General features: G+C 50.2%; 1 protein-coding gene across 1 annotated transcript; it reads left to right on the top strand.

The window, feature by feature from the left end:
* Positions 1–1,662: 1,662 nt before the first annotated feature.
* Positions 1,663–22,730, top strand: F2 (coagulation factor II, thrombin). The gene is made up of 14 exons (XM_032283408.1): positions 1,663–1,806; positions 2,194–2,357; positions 3,030–3,054; positions 3,295–3,345; positions 5,754–5,859; positions 5,956–6,092; positions 8,237–8,551; positions 8,875–9,003; positions 9,096–9,222; positions 10,400–10,567; positions 11,063–11,236; positions 11,708–11,886; positions 22,276–22,346; positions 22,491–22,730. Exons 1-14 carry the CDS (start codon positions 1,728–1,730, stop codon positions 22,632–22,634), a joined length of 1,869 nt encoding a protein of 622 aa, XP_032139299.1. The 5' UTR covers positions 1,663–1,727; the 3' UTR covers positions 22,635–22,730.
* Positions 22,731–23,480: the final 750 nt, after the last annotated feature.

Raw genomic sequence — 23,480 nt, 5'->3', positions numbered from 1 at the left:
GCACTTTGGGAGGCCGAGGCGGGTGGATCACGAGGTCAAGAGATCGAGACCATCCTGGTCAACATGGTGAAACCCCGTCTCTACTAAAAATACAAAAAATTAGCTGGGCATGGTGGCGCGTGCCTGTAATCCCAGCTACTCAGGAGGCTGAGGCAGGAGAATTGCCTGAACCCAGGAGGCGGAGGTTGCGGTGAGCCGAGATCGCGCCATTGCACTCCAGCCTGGGTAACATGAGTGAAACTCCGTCTCAAAAAAAAAAAAAAAAAAATATATATATATATATATATATATATATGAATATATAAGAAATGGACCTCCCAGGAATTAAGGTCTTTGTGGGAGTCCTGGTCTCCAGTTTTCTGCCAACGCTCCCCCTTCCCACACGGTGCATGACCTGGTCCAGACCTCCAACAGCCAGGCCCAAAGGGCAGGTGAGGCGAGAACTTGTGCCTCCTGGTGTTCCTGCTCTTTGTCCCTCTGTCCTACTTAGACCCAGGACTAATATTTGCCTTTTGTACTGCAAACAGGGAATGGAGGAGGGACAGGAGTAGGGCTGGGCAGAGGAGGGCAGGGTAGGACCAGAAGCCTTGCTAGCCTGGCCTGGGGCAGGCAGGCAGGGAGGGAGAGGGAGGGCCCTGTAGTGGAGACCCAGGGATTTGGACTAGCCCCTGTTCCGGGACAGGTGCAAGTCCTGGGAAGTGACAGAGGATAGACCAAAGGCCCAAGAATCTCTGGATCTGACTCCTCCTCCCAGGCAGCTGCCACACACAAACATGCCTCCAGGTGCCCTGGATGGGAAAGAGGAAAATAGGCCTCTCCTCCAGTGGCTGAGAGGCTGGGGCACTATCCCTGGTACATCCTAGGTCGAGGGGTAACTTCCATCAGGCCACACATTTTATCTTTGTCTCTATTTTTGATATCTGTTTATTGTAATTATACAAACTGCCACATTGGCTTACATGCAGAGATCTACTGATTACCCAGAGTTTATGATATTCCATGGGTTTTTCATTCTTAATCTCCTTTAGTCCTCTCAACAAAGTATTATTCCCGGCCGGCTGTGGTGGCTCACACTTGTAATCCCAGCACTTTGGGAGGCCGAGGTGGGCGGATCACCTGAGGTCAGGAGTTCGAGACCAGCCTGACCAACATGGAGAAACCCCATCTCTACTAAAAATACAAAATTAGCCAGGTGTTGTGGCACATGCCTGCAATCCCAGCTACTTGGGAGGCTGAGTTAGGAGAATCATTTGAACCTGGGAGGTGAAGGTTGTGGTGAGCTGAGATTATGCCACTGCACTCCAGCCTGGGCAACAAGAGAGAAATTCTGTCTCAAAAAAAAAAAAAAGGTATTATTCCATTGTACAGATGAGGAAACTGAGGCACACAGAGATTAAAAGCAACACCACTGTATGTTAGGATTGGAAGGAGCTCCAGGAAAGTCTTGAAGCTCCACTGGTCGGAGTCGGCTTGAGTCTCAGAGAGGGAGGGTGGGAGATGATGGTGACAGTGACCTTTTTTGTGACTCTCCTGACCATCCATCCCTGGTCCCAGGAGGATCTGTCCTCTCGGATGGCGGGGGTGGACAGGAGGACTATCTACCCACTTGTCCCCATGGCCCTGACCCTCTGACCTCACCCTCTCCACTGATTTCTTCATGTTAGTTCAACATTAACCCAGAAGGGTCAGGGTGGACAATCGCTCAGTGACCCAGGAGCTGCCCCACTATGGCGCACGTCCGAGGCCTGCGGCTGCCTGGCTGCCTGGCCCTGGCTGCCCTGTGTAGCCTTGTGCACAGCCAGCATGGTAAGGGGGTGCTTGCAGGCTGGGACAGGCTGGAGGATTGGGGTGTGGGCCCATGGGCTGGGGTCTCCTGGCTGGACAGAGCACACACAGCTGGTCCCAAGGTAGGTCTCAGCCCCAGGCGGCCACCTGAGGGAAGAAGTCGGGAGCTCAGGGCCTGACAGAGAATGGCTGCTTCTCTCTTCCAATATGGGGAGCAGGTTGGGGGCAAGGGGCAGTGTAGGAGGGGCACAGGGGGCCACAGCAGCCTTCCAGGCACTTCCACCAGCCCAGACAGCCCCTCTCGGAAGCCAGCAGGGCAGGTCAGGCTTCTTGTCTCTACAATGGCCAAGACAGCCTGCTCCTGAGGCTGCTGTTCCATGACATCCCCCCGCACCCCCGGCACTGCAGTGTTCCTGGCCCGTCAGCAAGCGCTGTCGCTGCTCCCGCGGGCCCGGCGAGCCAACAGCGGCTTCCTGGAGGAGATGCGCCAGGGCAACCTGGAGCGAGAGTGCATCGAGGAAACGTGCAGCTACGAGGAGGCCTTCGAGGCTCTGGAGTCCCGCACGGACACGGTGAGCCTGGGCTGCTCGGACGGGCCGGGGCCTCAGAGTGGCCCAACTCTAGACACTTCCACAGAGAGTGGGACGAGCAAGGAACACCACAGCCCCTTTGCTGCTCACCGCCTCATTTCAACTCCAAGCCCCTCTTCCCGGGGCTGGCAAGAGGAGCAGCCTCAGCTTTTCTTGAGGTTCCTGTGGCTGGACTGTGTCAAGGTTCCGGGGTCCTGTGCAGCCCCATGACATGAGGGAGGCCTCCTCAGTCTTCAAACATCCATCTACCCTGGCCTGGGTCCACGTGGCCTCCTCAGCGGCAGCCCCCTCAGCGGCAGCCTCCTGTGCCACCTTTGAGGGGTGGGACTCTGGGGAGGCCACCAGGAGCCCCAGACTCAAGACTCAGTGCTCCTGGAGCCCTGCGTCGCCTTCCCTGCCTATAGGGCTCTGCCAGGGTCCTGCGGTCCCCTCTTCTCCCCTCTCCCCAGCCCTGTTCGGTTTCAGTGTGTGTGCTGGAGGAACTCTCCTCAAATATTTTTCTTCCTTTGGAAACAAAAGTAGGAAGCTCTGCCACAAACCTCCCAGAGCCTGCCCCCTGCGTGACTAGGTAAAGGAAAGTATGAGGAGGAGACATAACGTTTACTAAAACAAACAGGAGCCGCGGTAGCCTCACTCCCAGCCCTTGTTTTTCAGGATGTGTTCTGGACCAAGTACAAAGGTGAGCGCTGGGAGGGATCTGCCCCAGGAAGGGAGGCCTCGGGACCCCAGTGAGATAATTCTACCCAGAGAATCTTCTGCTGCATGCAGCCATCCACCCATCCCCGCTTCCCCACTCCTTCCTTCCTCCCTCCCTTCTGTCCATCCATCTCTGTTTCTCCACATCATCTCATCCATCCTTGAATCCAGCCCATCCCAGCCATACCCTAGTCCCAAAGGTAAACACCTGGGTCTTTTCCAGCTTGTGAGTTGGTGAGGACGTCTCGAGAGAAGCTTGTTCCATGTCTGGAAGGTAAGCAATTGACACGGGGTTGAGGGGCAGGACATGGAGGGGAGCCCAGGAGCAGAGGAGCTCAGGGGTGGGTTTGTAGTGTGGCCGGCGGAGGCCGAGGCCGTCTCCACCATCTGACATCACTCTCATTCCTGGGTTCAACATGTGTCTTTGTACCTGGCTCTGTGTCTGGTATGCAGGAAGATGACTCATGTTGGAGGAACAAATGAATGAATGGATTAATGAATTCACATGTAAGCCTTCATCCTCTTTTGCCTGACCGGAGTCTCTGCACCTGCCTAGTCAGAGCTCAGATGATGTCACATCCCCTTCTAGCTTTAGGTGTCATTGCACCAAACAGGAACCCAAGCCCCCAGCTGCTCTGACACCAGGGACTTCCCTGAGCACACCGTGGTGTTTCTAGCACCTGGCCCCCTTGCATATGTTGTCAGTTTCCTCTGGAGCAACCATCACCACCTACTGAACACTTTCCTATCCGTCAAGGACTGCTTCGAATGTCATCACATCTGCTGAGACTCCAGGGAGCACCCTCCCTCCTGTGCCGTGTTCTGAATGCACCTTTAGCACAACAGGCTTTGTGACTTGGAACTCTTTATTATTTATTTATTTATTTATTTTTCAGAGACAGAGTCTCCCTGTATTGCCCAGGCTGGTCTTGAACTCCTGGACTCAGGTGATTCTCCCATCTCGACCTCTGAAAGTGGTAGGATTACAGGTGTGAGCCACCGCACCCATCTGCCATACTTTCTTTTGTCAAATTACATACTCAACAGACATTTTACAAAGTTCCCGCTATGTGCCAGGCACCGTGTCAGATGCTGGGGATTTTAAGAGAATCAAATACAGCTTCTGCCTTCAAGGAATTCACAATCTCAAAAGAGAACAAAAAATGTAAAATGTTCAAGTGATTGCGGCCGGGCACGGTGGCTCAAGCCTCTAATCCCAGCATTTTGGGAGGCTGAGGTAGATGGATCGCTTCAGACCAGGAGTTTGAGACCAGCCTGGCCAACATGCCCGCCTCTACTAAAAATACAAAAATTAGCGGGGGTGTGGTGGCACACACCTGTAATCCCAGCTACTGGACAGGCTGAGAGGGGAGAATCACTTGAACCCGGGAGGCAGAGGTTGCAGTGAGCCGAGATCACACCACTGCACTCCAGCCTGAGCAACAGAGCAGGACTCCATCTCTAAAAAAATAAATAAAAATGAAAACACAGGCTGCATGCAGTGGCTCACGCCTGTAATCTCAGCACTTTGGGAGGCCGAGATGGACGGATCATGAGGTCAGGTAGTTTTTTTTTTTTTTTTTGAGACAGAGTTTCGCTCTTGTTACCCAGGCTGGAGTGCAATGGCGCGTTCTCGGCTCACCGCAACCTCCGCCTCCTGGGTTCAAGCAATTCTCCTGCCTCAGCCTCCTGAGTAGCTGGGATTACAGGCACGCACCACCATGCCCAGCTAATTTTTTGTATTTTTAGTAGAGACGGGGTTTCACCATGTTGACCAGGATGGTCTCGATCTCTTGACCTCGTGATCCACCCGCCTCAGCCTCCCAAAGTGCTGGGATTACGGGCTTGAGCCACCGCGCCCGGCCAAGGTCAGGTAGTTTGAGACCAGCCTTGGCAACATGATGAAACCCCGTCTCTATTAAAATACAAAAAATTAGCTGGGGGTGGTGACACGCGCATATAATCCTAGCTACTTAGGAGGCTGAGGTGGGAGAATTGCTTGAACTCAGGAGGCAGAGGTTTCAGTGAGCCGAGGTTGTGCCACTGAGCTCCAGCCTGGGTGACAGAGCAAGACTCCGTCTCTAAAACAACAACAACAAATAAATACTTAAACAAAGTGCTTGCAAGAAAAGTTCTGTTCAAGGCACCGAGAGAACACAGGAAAATGAGTGTCTGGTTTGCCAGAAGAATGAGAGATGGCTTCCCAGGAGAGGCAGAGTTCTGCCTGGCCTGGTGGGATGCCCAGATGAACAAATAAGAGGGCATTCCAGGCAGAAGAAACAGCCTGTGGAAAGACCCAGAGGCACGAGGAGCCGAGCTAGCAGGGACAGGTAGACCAAGGCCAGATGAAAAGGACTTTGGTCACTTTTTCATCCCACTGGCCAAGAGAAGCCACTGAATGGAAGCTCCATGAGGGCAGGGCTGTAACTGTCCTATTTGTCGATGTGTGCTGAGCTGAGCACCCAACAGTGCCTGTCATATGGTGGGCACTCAGCGAACATTTGGAGGCCACTGTTGAGTGGATGGGAGAACTGCAGGATGGAGAGGAAGAGGAGCTGGGTGAATGCAGGTCAAGGATTGTGGACCACCGCGAGCTTGGAGGCGGGGGATAGACACAACTTTGCTGGGAGAGAGGAAATAAGTCTCCAGGCTCCAAGGCTGACCAGGGTGGGGTCTCCACAGGTAACTGTGCGGAGGGTTTCGGTACGAACTACCGAGGGCATGTCAACGTCACCGCATCAGGCATTGAGTGCCAGCTATGGAGGAGTCGCTACCCACATAAGCCTGAGTGAGTGATGAGCCGGCCTTCCCACCAAGGGCTGAGAACAGGGAGCAAGGACACCCCGTGGGCCATAGCCTCCTGTTGGGCAATTTTCTGTTCCAGAATCAACTCCACCACCCATCCCGAGGCCGACCTGCAGGAGAATTTCTGCCGCAACCCTGACAGCAGCACCATGGGACCTTGGTGCTACACTACAGACCCCACCGTGCGGAGGGAGGAATGCAGCATCCCTGTCTGTGGTGAGCTGGGGTCAATGAGGCGGCCTACAGCCAAGGCCCTGGGGCGTCCTGGGGCCTGGCAGCCTGGGATGGCAACCAAGATGCTTGGCTACCTGGGCGCAGTGGCTCACGCCTGTAATCCTAACATTTTGGGAGGCTGAGGCAGGCGGATCACCTGAGGTCAGGAATTTGAGACCAGACTGGCCAATATGACAGAGCCCCATCTCTACTAAAAATACAAAACTAGGCAGGTGTGGTGGTGGGGACCTGTAATCCCAGCTACTTGGGAGGCTGAGGCAGGAGAATCGCTTGAACCTGGAAGGCAGAGGTTGCAGTGAGCTGAGATCATGCCACTGCACTCCAGTCTGAGCAACAAGAATGAAACTCCTTAAAAAAAAAAAAAGATGCCAGCTACCTTCAAAGCTGGTATCAGTCATTCAAATCATATCTATGTCTATTGCTCGGTGAAGTCAGGGAATCAGGGGATCTGAGTAGGGGGATCTGCCAGCCTCCTTCTGCCCCTCCCCACTCTTGACTTCCTGATGGTCCAGGCTGTGGCTCATTCCAAACATGCCTCCTTTCTGATCAAGGCACTCCTCCCTCTGAGAAGCCCTCCCTAGCCATTTCAGTCCACACGCTCCGTTCTGAGTATCGCAGAGCAAGCCTTGTGCCCCGAGAGTTGGCGAGCATGATGCCGCTGATCTCAGCTGCACTCACTGATGCATCTATAGGGTCAATTGACGGAGGCTTGCCATGGCTGGGTGGCTCTGATTCAAACAATGGTTCCAGCTGAGCCTGGCTCCTCATTGAGGGTTGGGCCTAGATCTGCTCCACGTGCGTTTGTGCTGGGGCTGAGGCAAAAAGGCAGCAGGTAACTGGGAAGACTCTTCTTATGCTGATGGCAGACACAGAAAACAACAAACAGAAAAGGTCATCTGCCCTGAAGACCTAGGCTCCGAACACGTACAGTCAGCCCCGCCCACGTTCCATTGACCAGAAGTCTAGGTTCAAGGCCAGAGTCGAGAAATGAACTACACCTCTGCCTATACAATCACAGCAATGGATGGGGATGCAGGCAGGGGTAAAGAATTGGTGCTGGTTACCAGTCCACAAACGTGCGTTGGTGTTCTTTGTTCTCTCAGCATCCCTGTTGGGCCCATTGCTTGTTCCTGGGGTTGTTTTTTTTTTCTTTTTGAAACAGATTCTCACTCTGTAGCCCAGGCTGGTTGCAATGGCACAATCTTGGCTCACTGCAACTTCCACCTCCTGGGTTCAAGCAATTCTCCTGCCCCAGCCTCCCATGTAGCTGGGACTATAGGCACATGCCACCATGCCTGACTAATTTTTTGTATATTTAGTAGAGACAGGGTTTCTCCATGTTAGTCAGGCTGATCTCGAACTCCTGACCTCAGGTGATCCACCCATCTCGGCCTCCAAAGTGCTGGGATTACAGGTGTGAGCCACCACCTGGCTCCTGGGATTGGACTTATAGCAAGTTCATCCTAACGAAAAAGGCTACCATTTACCCCACAACTCACACACACACACACACACACACACACACACACACACACACACACACACACAGACTGATGATAAATAAGTTTCAGGCTTGCAGAAATTGACCTACTATCCAGGTGAACATCTTAGTGATCCCAGCAAGCTTCCTGCTGTGCCCTATAAAAACACAAACTCCTCCAGCCACTGCAGGCGGCCGCTGTCAGCTGACTACAGATTGCCCAAGAGGCCAGCGGAACGTGAGCGGGGCTGACTGTGCCTGTTCTGGGCCTAGGCCTTCAGGACAGATGACGCTTTTCTGTCCCTTGTTTTCTGTGTCTGCCGTCAGCATAAGAGTTTTCCCAGGTGCCTGCGGCAGCCTTCAGACAGTCACTACCAGCAGACCACAGGTAACCCAGGAGGCCAAACCTGGTTACTGTCTCTGGTTTATTCTGTGTCAGACACTTAATGCTGTATATTTTAATTCTCTCAGCAAGCCTGCAAGAGTGGCATTAATAACGCCTTTAAAGGCAGACAAACAAGCCCAGAGAGGTTAAGTAACCTGAGGCCACACAGGCAGAAAGCAGCAAGAACGGGGTTCACATCCCTGTTTGTTCCGGTCCGTGTGTGGTCTCACACATGCTGCCTCCTCCTCCCTCACCCACCAGGCGAGGATCGAGTCACTGTAGTGATGACTCCACGCTCCAGAGGCTCCCGGGGGAATCTGTCACCTCCATCGGAGCAGTGTGTCCCCGATCGGGGGCGGCAGTACCAGGGGCGCCTGGCAGTGACCACAAGTGGGCTCCCCTGCCTGGCCTGGGCCAGCCCGCAAGCCAAGGCCCTGAGCAAGAACCAGGACTTCAGCTCAGACGTGCAGCTGGTGGAGAACTTCTGCCGCAACCCAGACGGGGATGAGGAGGGCGCGTGGTGTTATGTGGCCGGGAGGCCTGGCGACTTTGAGTACTGTGACCTCAACTATTGTGGTAAGCTGCCTGGGTGGAGGGCCTGAGGCGCAGGGATGTATCCTGGTGGGAATAACAACAGTTGCTTCTGCTTATTGAACACTTAGCGTGTTGAGTGCGCTTATTACAGCCTTACAGTAACCAGGTGGGGGTAAGGTCCCATGCCCATTTCATAGATAAGTACACTGAGGCCCCAGGAGGTTATTGTCTAGTCACCCAAGTGTGTCTGTACGCTTAACCTCTTCGCCAAATGGCCTCCATGGCCTGTAGCGGAATTGGGGTGATCTAGGGGATGGGTGAGGAATCGCCCAGCCCAGTCTCAGTCAGTGGCTGGGTCTCAACAGAGGAGGCGGTGGATGAGGAGCCAGGAGATGCTCTGGGTGAGGACCCAGAGGGGGCCATCAGAGGGCGCACCTCCACCGTTGAGTACCAGGCTTTCTTCGATCCGAGGACCTTCGGCTTGGGGGAGGCAGGTGAGGTAGTGGGCATTGGAGGGGACATGGGGCTTCGGGGCTGTGGGGCTGGTGGCCGGGACTCGCCCTTCACCCCTTGGCTGGCTCTGCAGACTGTGGGCTGCGACCTCTGTTTGAGAAGAAGTTTCTGGAGGACAAAACTGAAAAAGAGCTCTTGGGATCCTACATCGGCGGACGCATTGTCGAGGGCTGGGATGCAGAGATCGGCCTCTCACCTTGGTGGGTCCCGGAGCCCTGGGCTGCCATTCACTCCTGGGGGTGGGCCTACTGCAGGCTCCTCATCCTCAGGCCCTGCCAGCAGGTCCGGGCTTGACAGATGACAACAGCTCAGCATCTAGATCCCACCAACTCCACACAGCAGCCACATGAGATGGGTTGTTTACTTCTTTTTTTTTTTTTTTTTGAGATGGAATCTCACCCTGTCACCCAGGCTGGAGTGCAGTGGCACAATCTCGGCTCACTGCAACCTCCGCCTCAAGTGACTCTCCTGCCTCAGCTTCCTGTGTAGCTGGGACTACAGGCACACGCCACCACGCCCGGCTAATTTTTGTATTTTTAGTAGAGACGGTGTTTTATCACGTTGGCCAGGCTGTTCTTGAACTCCTGACCTCAAGTGATCCACCTGCCCCAGATTCCCAAAGTGCTGGGATTACAAGCGTGAGCCACCACACCTGGCCCATTGGTCCTTGACTTCTAAGCAGATGGTGAAGGTGAGACTCACAGAGCTGAGACTCACAAAACTGTGAGTCTCAGCTTCACCATCTGCTTAGAAGTCCAGGACCAATGGGCCGGGTGTGATCTGCACACTGCTAATGGATTTGAATTCAGTTCTTCTGATTCCAGAGTTGTGCTACACTATGTGAATTGTGGACTGGAAGGACCTGGGGAGGGGGTGCAAAAAGCAGGAAGCAGTTCAGGTGCGGTGGCTTACCCCTGTAATCCCAGCACTTTGGGAGGCCAAGATGGGAAGATTATTTGAGGTCAGGAATTCAAGGCCAGCCTGGGCAACATGGCAAAACCCCATCTCTACTAAAATACAAAAGTTAGCCAGATATACTAGCATGTGCCTATAGTCTCAGCCACTAAGGAGGCTGAGGTGGGAGGATTACTGGAGCCCAGGGGGTTGAGGCTTCAGTAAGCTGTGACCATACCATTGCACTCCAGCCTGGGTGACAGAGTGAGACCCTGTCTCGAAAAAATAAAAAAGGTGTGAGGCAGCCCCTCAGCATCACACGGAGGCCCCAGGCCCAAACGGCAGCCAGCCCAAGCTGGGATCTGGGCCCCGGAAGCAGTTCTGCCCAGCTGGTTCTTAGACCTGGGACTCGTTAGTTCTAGGGCTGGTGTGGAGGCAGCCCCCTCCCCCTCAGCTCCTAATACTTCGTGCTGCCCCTCCTAGGCAGGTGATGCTGTTCCGGAAGGCTCCCCAGGAGCTGCTGTGTGGGGCCAGCCTCATCAGTGACCGCTGGGTCCTCACCGCTGCCCACTGCCTCCTGTACCCGCCCTGGGACAAGAACTTCACTGAGAATGACCTTCTGGTGCGCATTGGCAAGCACGCCCGCACCAGGTACAGAACTGGTGGGCTGTGGGTATCTGGGTCTGAGTCCTCCAGAGCGACCATGAGAGGACCTGGTGGCTCCAGGCCACATGGGATGTTCTGTACACCCCCCACAACATGACATCCCGGCAGTTTCTGCTGGAAAGTCCATTTGGCCATGTCCTGACTGAGCCTTGGAGCTGGAGGCAGACATCCCAGTCTGTCTCCTGGTCCCTCCAACACCAGGATATGGCCCATGTGGGAGTCTGAAAATAGAGTCTGTCTGGACTGGGGCGTGCAACCTGTGCCCCCATCCCTGTCCACCCGGTTGACTGACTCCAAAGCCCTGCATGGCTTTAGGCCCAGGAAGAAACAGCCCGGCGGCTGCCATGGCAGGAGCCAGTCCTATCCCCTCCCTGATGGCCTGCAGGACACCCTGTTTCCCAGACCCCAAGGGCAGGTGGTTTCCTGCCCCTCAGTAGGTGAACCTGCAGCTTCCTCATTTCTCTCTTGGGGTCTCTGCAGGTACGAGCGCAACATAGAAAAGATATCCATGCTGGAAAAGATCTACATCCACCCCAGGTACAATTGGCGGGAGAACCTGGACCGGGACATCGCCCTGCTGAGGCTAAAGAAGCCCATCACCTTCAGTGACTACATTCACCCCGTGTGCCTGCCCGACAGAGAGACGGCAGCCAGGTGGGCCACCAGAAGCTTATTAGCTGGGGGGCAGAGCCTAGTAGACTTGCAGGAGTCCTTACCTCTTTTCCAGGCCCCAGTTTCCTAGAGTGAACCTAAAAGTTTTTCCAGGACTGGCGTTTTATTATTTAGTTTTTCGAGACGGACTTTTGCTCTGTCACCCAGGCTGGAGTGCAGTGGTGCAATCTCAGCTCACTGCAAGCCCGCCTCCCAGCTTCAAGGGATTCTCTTGCCTCAGCTGGGATTATAGGCGTGGGCCACCATGCCCTGCAAATTTTTGTATTTTTAGTAAGGACTGTGCATTTCACTGTGTCAGCCAGGCTGGTCTTGAATCCCTGACCTCAAGTGATCTGCCAGCCTTGGCCTCCCACTGTGCTGTACCCAGCCAGCACTGGTCTCTGAGGAATGGCGTTGGGGCTAGGCGGCTCCTGTGGGGGTTGGCTCTCACCAGGCTCTTTGCCTTCCCCAAAGCTTGCTCCAGGCTGGATACAAGGGGCGGGTGACTGGCTGGGGCAACCTGATGGAGACATGGACATCCAGTCATAAGGTGCTGCCCAGCGTCCTGCAGGTGGTTAATCTGCCCATCGTGGAGCGGCTGGTCTGCAAGGCCTCCACCCGGATCCGCGTCACTGACAACATGTTCTGTGCTGGTAAGTCTGCAGGGTGGGGCAGGCCCAGGGATAGGTGGGGCCTGGGCTGGGAGGACTGAGTTGTGCCTCCGTTCAAGCCATGTGACTTTGGGCCAGTTGCCTAACCTCTTGGTGGCTCAGTTTCTTCCTCTGTAAAATGGAGGTAAAAGTCTCTATCCCATAAGGTTATGGGAGGGTTAAATGAGGCAGCATAGATTAATATATTTGGTGTACTATCAGTCACTAGTGAAATGTTAAATATATGTGAGCTCAGATAGCAGCAAGAGACTGCAGGTGGGGAAATGCCATTCATTCATCTAGTGGCTCAGCAAATATTTATGTATTATGTATCACGTTCCAGGTAGCGTTCTAGGGTATATGACAGGGACCCAGACCAACAATGCCTATGCCCTCAGCTTCCTTCCTAGGAGGAGGGTACATCCATAAACAGATCTGAAGCAGCAATCCCTGCCCGGTGCTGTGAAGAAAAATGGAGCACAGGGAGAGAGTAGGGGTGATGAGGTGAGCTTCTAAACAGGGTGGCCAGATGAGGTGGGCAGATCACTTGAAGTCAAGAGTTCGAGACCAGCCTGGGCAACATGTCTCTACTAAAAATACAAAAATTAGCTGGGCATGGTGGCACAAGCCTGTAATCCCAGCTACTAAGGAGGCTAAGGCAGGAGAATTGCTTGAGGCTGGGAGGCGGAGGGGGCAGTGAGCTGAGATCTGGCATTGCTACACTTCAGTTTGGGCAACAGAGTGAGACTCCATCAATCAACCAACCAATCAATCAATCTGGTGGCCCAGAGAAGGTTGGAGAAGGCCTCCATGAGAAGGTGATGTCTGGGCAGGGACTGGAAGAGGGGAAGGAAGGAGCGAGCAGGCATGTGTAGGGGAGGAGCCCCACAGGCTGGGGGTCATGGCAGGCACAAAGGCCCTGAGCTGGGAGCACGCTTGCCTTGTCTGGGGAGTAGCAGGGAGGCCTGGGGGGCTGACGAGGGGCAGCAGTGGGTGCAGGGAGAGAGGGGAGCAGGCAGAGGACCGGCACTTCCTTTAGGGGCTCACTCTTATTGAGTGAGATGGGAAGTTATGGAGCGGTTTGAGGCAGGTTAAGAACTGATCTGACTGACTTTAAAAATAAAAGATAAAAAAATGGAGTCTAATTTCAGACTCACAGAGAAGTTGCAAAAATAATACAAAGATTTCCTGTGTACTGTCATCCAGATTGTCCCCCATTCTGTGTATGTGTGGGAGTTTATATATATATACGCATAGTTTGAGAGCAAATCGTGCATATGGTTCCTTTTTACCCATAAATACTTGAGTATTTCCAAAAAATTAAACCCAAGGATGTTCTCTTATATAACCACAGTACAAATATTAAAACCAGGAAATTTTTTTTTGACACAGTCTCACTCTGTCACCCAGGCTTGAGTGCAATGGCACGATCTCCACTCACTGCAACCTCCTCCTCCCGGGTTCAAGCAATTCTCTTGCCTCAGCCTCCCGAGTAGCTGGGATCATAGGGGTGCGCCACCACACCCAGCTAATTTTTGTTTTTGTAGTAGAGACATGGTTTCAACATGTTGGCCAGGCTGGTCTTGAACTCCTGACCTCAGGTGAGCCACCCTCCTTGGCCTCCCAAAGTGCTGGGATTACAGACATGAGCCATGGCGCCCAGCCAAAACCAGGAAATTAATGCTACAATACTATTGTCTAATCTATAGACCTTATTCAGATTTTTGTTAGTCTTGCTAACGTCTTTTATGGAGGGGGGGAAAAAAAGCATTTTTCTCACCCAGGATTCAATGAAGGATCTTTGTAGTCTATGACCTTGACATGTCAGATGAGCACAGTCTGGTTATTTTGTACACTGGCCCTGGGTCTGGGCTAAGGTTTCCTCATGGTCAGGTTCAGGCTCAGTGGTGCCATGTCCTTCTCAGTGTGTCCTGTTAACTGGTACGTGAGGACAATTTGTCTCATATGCAGTGAGCCTAACTTTGACCTCTTGAGGAAGGTAATATCTGCCAAGTTTCTTGCTGTAACTTCTGCTTTCCCCTTTGTAATTAATAAGTATTGGTGAAGAGATACTTTGATTTTTTTTTTTTTTTTTTTCTTTGAGACGGAGTCTCGCTCTATTGCCCAGGCTGGAGTGCAGTGGCACAATCTCAATTCATTGTAACCTCCACTCCCCAGGAACAATTCTCCTGCTTCAGTCTCCTGAGTAGCTGGGATTACAGACACACGCCACCACGCCTGGCTAATTTTTGTATTTTTAGTAGAGAAGGGGATTCATCATGTTGGCCAGGCTGGTCTTGAACTCCTGACCTCAGGTGATCCACCTGCCTCGGCCTCCCAAAATGCTAGGATTACAGACATGAGCCACTGCACCTGGCCTACTTTGATATTTTGTATTCTGTTTGTCATCAAAACCTTCTCCCAACTAGGGTGACTACCAAATACGGCTTTTCAAATTCTGTCATTCCTTCTACATTTGTTAGTTATCTTATTGCTTTCCTTTCATTCTATCAGTGTAGACTTAAGGATCCTTACTTTATTCTAAGGGTTTCCTTTTTTTTTTTTTTTTTTTTTTGAGATAGTTTTGCTCTTGTTGCCCAGGCTGGATGGAGTGCAGTGGCTTGATCTCTGCTCACTGCAACCTCCGCCTCCCGGGTTCAAGTGATTCTCCTGCCTCAGCCTCCCAAGTAGCTGGGATCATCGGCGCCTGCCGCCATGCCTGGTAATTTTTTGTGTTTTTAGTAGAGATGGGGTTTCACCACGTTGGCCAGGCTGGTCTGGAGCTCCTGACCTCAGGTGATTGATCTGCCTCGGCCTCCCGAAGTTCCGGGATTACAGGCGTGACCCACCATGCCTGGCCATACTTCCTTACTGTTGTTACTTCTTTTGATGCTCAAATGATCCCAAGTTTGGCTGGTGGGAGTCCCTTCAAGCTGGCTTCTGTGACTTGGAGAGATGTCCTGTCACTCTTTGACTACTTTCTTACTGTTTGGCACAGCAAGATGTTTCGGGTTAATCCTGCCTTCCTGACTGTAGTGTTGGAACCAGCCATTTCTCCAGGGAACCCTGCTAGTGGAATTTACAACCACAATCTGGGTGCTGGCGTGTGCACATTACTGGTGGGATGTCATTACTTCTAGGCTCTCTCAGTGGACAGAACCAGAAAAGAATTACGTAATGCATACAACAACATCTCTATCTGTCATCTGTATAAAAAACCACAAGTTCCTACTGAAACCTTCAATTCCAATCTAACATCACTGGATTCATTTTAACTTTTCCTCTTCCTTATTTGTAATTCTCTCTGTTGACAGTAAGAAACCTGACTCCGTTATCTGTAATGCATTTACTTTGTTGAGCAATACTAGAATACACAGTTTCAGAATCCTCCATCCATAGCACTATTAAATACAATCCTGGCCGGCGTGGTGGCTCACACCTGTAATCCCAGCACTTTGGGTGGCCGAGCCAGGTGGATCACAAGGTCAGGAGACAGAGACCATCCTGACTAATACAGTGAAACCCCACATCTACTAAAAGTACAAAAAAAAAAATTAGCCAGGTGTGGTGGCACGCAACTGTAGTCCCAGCTACTTGGGAAGCTGTGGCAGGAGAATTGCTTGATCCCAGGAGGCAGAGGTTGCAGTGAGCTGAGATTGCGCTCCAGACTAGATGACAGAGTGAGACTGTCTTTTAAAAAAAAAAAAAAAATCCTATGCTCAGCCCACTGCAACCTCTACCTCCTGGGCTCAAGCCAACCTCCCGCTTCAGCCTCCCGAGTTAGCTGGGGCTACATGCACACACCATCATGCCCAGCTAATTTTTGATTTTTTTGTAGATACTGGGTCTCACTGTGTTACCCAGACTGGTCTTGAACTCTGAGCTCAGGTGATCCACCCAACTCGGCCTCCCAAATTGCTAGGATTACAGGTGTGAGCCACCACGCCTGGGCTCTTCTAGTAAATTTTTAGAAGTGAGGTTGCTAAGTCAAAAGGCAAACGTGTCATTTTTAAAGAGATTTTCATATTTCTTTCCTTAAGGGTTGTACCAGTTTGCATTTCCAGCAGTGTATGAGAACGCCCGTTTCCCCACAACCTTGCTAAAAGAATGTCACACTTTAAAATTTTTACCAATTTGAGAGGTGAGAAATAGTATCTTGAAATTGTTTTTGACATTTTTCAAATTGAAAATGAGGTTGAACATCATTTCGTATGATTAAGGACCCTTTTTATATAATTACTTTTTTTGATGCAGTTTCACTCTGTCACCTGGCCTGGAGTGCAGTGGCGTGATCTTGGCTCACTGCAGCCTCCACTTCCCAGGCTCAAGTGATTCTCCTGCCTCTGCCTCCCAAGTAGCTGGGACCACAGGTGCGTGCCACCATGCCTGGCTGGTATTTGTATTATATAATTTTTTTTTTTTTCTTTCTTTTGACACAGAGTGGTTTCACCATGTTGGCCAGGCTGGTCTTGTGATCCACCCACCTTGGCCTCCCAAAGTGCTGGGATTACAGGCGTGAGCCACTGTGCCTGGCCGTATTATATAATTTTTTTTTTTTTGGTGGATTTTCTCTTCACGGTTTTTTGTCCATTTTTTGGTCCCTTATCAATTTTTGTGAGTTCTTCATATTTACATTTGTGGTATACATTGCAAATGTTTTCTCCTAGTTTGTCAGGTTTTTTAACCTTATGTATAATTTTTTTGGCCATGCAATTTAAAAAATTACTAGGTAGTCAAATTATCAATCCTTTATTTTATTGAATCTGGATTTTGAATCAGAGTTAGATAAACCTTTCCTGGCTGGGCACAGTGGCTCACACCTGTAATCTCAGCACTCTGGGAGGCCGAGGCAGGCAATCACCTGAGATCAGGAGCTCGAGACCAGCCTGGCCAACATGGAGAAACCTCATCTCTACTAAAAATACAAAAATTAGCTGGGTGTGGTGGCTCACACCTGTAGTCCCAGCTACTTGGAAGGCTGAGGCTGGAGAATTGATTGAACCCAGGAGTTGGAGGTTGCAGTTAGCCGATTGTGCTGCTGCACTCCAGCCTGGGCGACAGAGCAAGACTTCGTCTCAAAAACCACCACCAAAAAAAAAAAAACAACAGTAAAACCTTTCCTGATACCTAAGTCATTGAGGAATTCACTCATGTTTTCTTCTAGTACCTGATTTAATTTTTGTGCACTTAGGTTCCTAACTCATATGGAGTTTATTTTTGTGTCTGATGTGAGGTATAGATCTAATTTATCATTTTCCAAATGGCTAATCACCTGTCCCTACACCATTTATTAAAAATTCTTGGCCAGGCGCGGTGGCTCAAGCCTGTAATCTCAGCACTTTGGGAGGCCGAGGCAGGTGGATCACGAGGTCAAGAGATCGAGACCATCCTGGTCAACACGGTGAAACCCCCGTCTCTACTAAAAATACAAAACATTAGCTGGGCATGGTGGTGCGTGCCTGTAATCCCAGCTACTCAGGAAGCTGAGGCAGGAGAATTGCCTGAAACCAGGAGGCGGAGGTTGCGGTGAGCCGAGATCGCGCCATTGCACTCCAGCCTGGGTAACGAGAGAAACTCCGTCCCCCCCCAAAAAAAAAAAAAAAAAAAATTCTTGGCCAAGTATGGTGGCTCACACCTGTAATCCCAGCACTTTAGAAGACTGAGGCAGGATTGCTTGAGGCCAGGAATTCAAAACCAGCCTGGACAGCATAACAAGACGCTGTCTCTACAAGAAAATATTTTAAAAATTAGCTGGGCATAATGGCGTGTGCCTTCTAGTCTCAGCTACTTGAGAGGCTGAGTTAGGAAGACTGCTTGCTAGGATTTCAAGACTGCAGTGAGGTATGACTGCGCCATTACACTCCAGCCTGGGTGACAGAGTGAGAACCTGTTCCTATAGATAAAAAAAAATCTGTCTTTGCACTAATGATTTGAGATTTTACCTTTATTGCATTCTAGGTTGTATTTTATTTTTATTTATTTATTTGAAATAGGGACAAGTCTCACTATGCTGCCCAGGCTGATCTTGAACTCCTGGCTGAGCTCAAGCAGTTCTCCCGTGTTGGCCTCCCAAGCTGCTGGGTTTACAGACATGAGCCACCATGCCTGACCTAGGTTTTATTTTTTAGTTTTATTTTTTCTTGCACCCAGCTAATTTTGATTTTATTTGATTTGTAGAAAGAGGGTTTTGCTATGTTACCCAGGCTGGTCTTGAACTCCTGGGCTCAAGTGATCCTCCTGCCTTGGCCTCCCAAAGTGTTGGGATTATTGGAATGAGCCACAGTGCCCAGCCCCACACTCTGGATTTCTGTGGATAGAGTATGCATGAGGATGAGTGTGTTTCTGGACTTTCTACTCAGCTCTCCTGGTCTGTTGTCTGTGCACAGCACCACATTGTTTTAATGATAGAGTCTTTAGTGTGCAAAGCTGGGAAGGCTAATGTTCTCTCTCAGTTTTTCTTTTCCAGTGTTTTCCTGGCAATTCTTCCATGTTTGTTTTTCCGTATGAACTTTAGTTTCAACATGTCTAGCTCTATAAAAAATCTTGGAGGCATTTTTATTGGGATTATGATACTTTTATAAATTAACTGGGAGAACAGACCTATTTTTGATGTTGAGTCATTTTATCCAAGGAAAAGAAATGTCTTCCCTTTTGTTCAAGTCTATTATTGTCTCTTTCTTGACTGCTGCAATGTATTCTCTCATAATTTTTTCCCTTGGGTTTTTTTTCCTTTGAGACAGAGTTGTGCTCTTGTTGCCCAGGCTGGAGTGCAATGGGGTGATCTTGGCTCACTGCAACCTCTGCCTCCCGGGTTCAAGTAATTCTCCTGCCTCAGCCTCCCAAATAGCTGGGACTACAGGCACGCACCACCACACCTGGCTAATTTTGCATTTTTAGTAGAGATGGGGTTTCACCATATTGGCCAGGATGGTCTTGAACTCCTGACCTCAGGTGATCCACCTGCCTTGGCCTCCCAAAGTGCTGGGATTACACGTGTGAGCCACCATACCCAGCCCCCTTAGTATCTTATTTTATGTATTTGTAATATCTTATTTTTCTTGAGTAAATTAGCTAATTGCTTGCCAGTTTTCTAAAAACAAATACCTAGGGATTTATGAAATCATTAGGCCTATTTTTCTATTCTGTTGTTGCTTATTAATTTCTGCTTTTTTTTTTTTTTTTCTTTTTTGAGACAGAGTTTTGCTCTTGTTACCCAGGCTGGAGTGCAATGGCACGATCTCGGCTCACTGCAACCTCCGCCTCCTGGGTTCAAGCAATTCTCCTGCCTCAGCCTCCCGAGTAGCTGGGACTACAGGCATGCGCCACCATGCCCAGCTAATTTTTGTATTTTTACTAGAGATGGGGTTTCACCATGTTGACCAGGATGGTCTCGATCTCTTGACCTCGTGATCGACCCGTCTCGGCCTCCCAAAGTGCTGGGATTACAGGCGTGAGCCACTGCGCCTGGCCTAATTTCTGCTTTTATCTCTTAAAAAGTTTTCTTGGCCAGTCACGGTGGCTCAAGCCTGTAATCCCAGCACTTTGGGAGGCCGAGGTGGGTGGATCACGAGGTCAGGAGATCGAGACCGTCCTGGCCAACATGGTGAAACCCCATCTCTACTAAAATTAAAAAATTAGCCAGGCGTGGTGGCATGAGTCTATAGTCCCAGCTACGTGGGAGGCTGAGGCAGGGGAATTGCTTGAGCCCGGGAGGCGGAGGTTGCAATGAGCCAAGATTGCACCACTGCACCCCAGCCTGGTGACAAAGTGAGACTCTGTCTCAAAAAAAAATTTTTTTTCTTATGTTTTTGTCTGGTTTACTTTTCCCTTGCTAGCTTGCTTTATTTATTTATTTTTGAGATAGGGTCTTGCTTGCTCTGGTGCCCAGGCTGGAGTGCGGTGGCCGAGTCATAGCTCACTGCAGCTTTGAAATCCTAGGCTCAAGCAATCCTATTTTTTGAGACAGAGTCTTGCTCTGTCCCCCAGGCTGGAGAGCAAAGGCAAGATCTCGGCTCACTGCAACCCACCTCTCGGTTTCAAGCAATTCTCCTGCCTTGGCCTCCTGAGCAGCTGGGATTACAGGCGCACACCACCACTCCCAGCTAATTTTTGTATTTTTAGTAGAGACAGGGTTTCACCATGTTGGTCACGCTGGTCTCAAACCTCCTGACCTTGTGATCCACCCTCCCTGGCCTCTCAAAGTGCTGGGATTACAGGTGTGAGCCACTGCCTCCCCGCGCCATCTTTTTTTTTTTTTTTTTTTTTTTTTTTGATATATACTTTTGTAAGGCATCATACCTAGAACCTTTTTGAAATGCCCTTTTAGTTCCTTTCTTTTCTTTCTTTCTTTTTTTTGAGACAGAGACTGGCTCTGTTGCCCAGACTGGGGTGCAGTAGTGTGATCTCAGCTCACTGCAGCCTCCATCTCCCAGGCTCAAGTGATTCCCTGCCTAGCCTCCCCTGTAGCTAGGATTACAGGTGCCCACTACCACACCTGGCTAATTTTTACATTTTTAGTAGAGATGAAGTTTCTCCATGTTGGCCAGGCTGGTCTCAAACCCCTGACCTCAGGTGATCCACCCACCTCAGCCTCCCCAGAGTGCTGGGATTACAGGTGTGAGTCGCTGCGCCTGGCCTTCAGATTTCTTCTTTGTTTAGCCTGAGTTCCATTTCAACCACTTTCCGCTTTTTATTTCTTCTGTTTGTCCGTTCATTTTTAACTTTTAATTTTCTGATTAAAGTTGTTTTTCTAGATTTACAAGTTTGCCTGAGGATATTTGTTTCAGTTACAGTTTTCTTTTTTCACGGTTGTGGCTTTTTTTTACATGGGGTCTTGCTCTGTCACTCAGGCTGGAGTGTAGTGACATGCTCATAGTTTATCGCAGCCTTGACCTCCCATGCTGAAGTGATCCTCTCCCCTTAGCCTCCCGGGTGCCTGGGACCACAGGCATGCACCACTACACCTGCCCAAATTGTTATTTTTTGTAGAGTGGGGTCTAACTATGTTGTCCAGGCTGGTCTTGAACTCCTGTGCTCAAGCAATCCACCTGCCTTGGCCCCCCAGAGTGCTGGGACAACAGATGTGAGCCACTGCACCCAGGCCATGGTTGTGTTTTGAGGAAGAATTTTATTAGCTGAGGTCTTTTTATTCGTATTTTCTGTTTTTCTATTGTGTCTTTGTATGGATCTATTTTAGTTTTCATTTGTTCCTTTTGTAAATTTGTAGTTATTTATAAGATTCCTAATTTGATTTCCCCTGTTTCTTTAGTAGGCAATATTTTTCCATCCTTATTCCTACATGTTTAGGTATTAGATATACAACTAGATATGCTAATTAAAGGTTTAGTTGTTTTGCTGAATTCTAATGACATTAAAGGTGTGTGGTTTTTTTCTGAGTTGGTGTCTTGCTCTGTCACCCAGGCTGGAGTGCCGTGGCACAATCTTGGCCCACTGCAACCTCTGCCTCCCAGGTGCAAGGAATTCTGCCTCAGACTCCTGAGTAGCTGGCACTACAGGCATGTGCCACCACACCTAATTTTGTATTTTTAGTAGAGATGGGGTTTCACCAGGTTGGCCAGGCTGGTCTCAAATTCCTGACCTTAGGTGATCCACCTGCCTCAGCCTCCCAAACTGCTGGGATTACAGGTGTGAGTCACTGCATCCAGCCAAGGTGTGGTCTTTTGTGTAGGTTTAATTATTGTTGGTATTGTTCTGAATTGTTTGTAAAGGACATGTGGGGAGATTTGAATAAAGGCAACTACCATTATTATCCTCAGCAGATTAACTTTTTAATTTCTAAATTTTTTCCTTTGTCTTTTAATTTATATTATTTTTTGAGACAGGGTCTCACTCTGTCACCCAGGCTGGAGTGTGGTGGCACGATCACGGCTCATTGCAGCCTTAACCTCCCAGGCGCAAGTGATCCTCCTGTCTTGGCCTCCTGAGTAGCCGGGACTACAGGCACGAGCAACCATGCCCAGCTAATTTTTTGTATTTTCTGTAGAGACAGGGTTTTGCCATATTGCCCAGGCTGGTCTTGAATTCCAGAGCTCAAGTGATCCACCTGCCTTGGGCATGAGCCACCACGCCTGGCCTGGCCCAACCTTTTAAAAGCATTATTCTGCCTGTTGGGTGGAGAAGAGATTTTAGGTGGGCAAAGAATTAAGGAAACTAGTGGTTCAGGAGCCAGAGCTAGAAGTGGTGAGAAGGGGTTAGATTTGGGGTCTGTGTTGAAGGTAGAGCCCACAAGATTTGCTAGGACTGGATGTGTAGGGTGAGGAAGTGAAGAGAGCAAGTGTGACTGGAAGGGGGAAGTGGACTCACCAGCCTTGTCTTGTGAAGGGGCGTGGCCAGACTGAGCTATGCTCCTGAGCACGGCTGTTCTCTCTCAAGGTTACAAGCCTGATGAAGGGAAACGAGGGGATGCCTGTGAAGGCGACAGCGGGGGACCCTTTGTCATGAAGGTGAGCTTCTCGCAAGGCCAGGGCCTGGTGAACACACCTTCTGAGGGTGGGGAGAAACTAGTCTCTAGAAACAGTTGCCTGGCAGGGGAGTACTGATGTGACCCTGAACTTGACTCTATCAGAAACCCCATCTTTCTTCTTCAGAACCCCTCTAACAACCGCTGGTATCAAATGGGCATCGTCTCATGGGGTGAAGGCTGCGACCGGGATGGGAAATATGGCTTCTACACACACGTGTTCCGTCTGAAGAAGTGGATAAAGAAGGTCATTGATCAGTTTGGAGAATAGGGGGCCACTCATATTCCGGGCTCTTGGAAGCAATCCAGTGAATTATTTTTGTGTTTCTAAAATTATGGTTCCCAATAAAAGTGACTCTCAACGAGCCTCAATGCTCCCAGTGCTATTCATGGGCAGCTCTCTGGGCTCAGGAAGAGCCAGTAATATCGCTGGATAAAGAGGACCTTGGAATCCACCATCTGGTGCACACCTGTAGTCCCAGCATTCGGGAGGCTGAGGTGGAAGAATCCTCTGAGCCCAGGAGGTTGAGGCTGCAGTGAGCTACTGCACTCCAGCCTGGGTGACACAGCGAGACCCTGTCCCGAAAGAATCCACCATCTTCAAACCAGGTGAGAGGAAAGGGCCAGGTGAGAGGAAAGATGGCAGGTTGAATTTATAAGCATTTAAGATGTTCCACACTCTAGGCTTTAATGGATTATCTCATTTAATCCTCACAAGAGGTAGGTGAGCAAACTTGAGATTTGGAGAAGTACCTAGTCCAAGGTCACACAGCTAAGAAAGGTCAAAGTCGGAATTCAAATATAGAAAATATTGAGTCCTGTGCTTTTCGTTAAGTCTCTACATCTTTCTTCCTATCATTAAAATGATGTTAGATCAGGTAGGGCATGGTAGCTCACTTGTAATCTCAGCAACTTGGGAGGCTAAGGCAGGAGGATTGCTTGAGGTTAGGAACGTGAGATCAGTCTGGGCAATGTGGTGAGACCCAAAAAATAAAATTAGTTGGGCATGGTGGCATGTGACTGTAGTCAAGTTTACTTGGGAGGATCACTTGAGCCCGGGAGGTTGAGGCTGCAGTGAGCCATGATCATGTCACTGTACCTGCACTGCAGCCTGGGT

Source organism: Sapajus apella, unplaced genomic scaffold (genome assembly GCF_009761245.1).
Source record: "Sapajus apella isolate SASKATOON/1434 unplaced genomic scaffold, GSC_monkey_1.0 scaffold14, whole genome shotgun sequence".
NCBI lineage: Eukaryota > Metazoa > Chordata > Mammalia > Primates > Cebidae > Sapajus > Sapajus apella.
This window is presented reverse-complemented; position numbering and strand designations above follow the sequence as displayed.

Coding starts and splice junctions, on each gene's coding strand:
- F2 (XM_032283408.1), top strand. CDS start 1,728: ATGGCGCACGTCCGAGGCCTGCGGCTGCCTGGCTGCCTGGCCCTGGCT. Junction 6,093..8,236: donor ATGCAGCATCCCTGTCTGTG/GTGAGCTGGGGT, acceptor CTCACCCACCAG/GCGAGGATCGAGTCACTGTA. Junction 8,552..8,874: donor CTGTGACCTCAACTATTGTG/GTAAGCTGCCTG, acceptor GGGTCTCAACAG/AGGAGGCGGTGGATGAGGAG.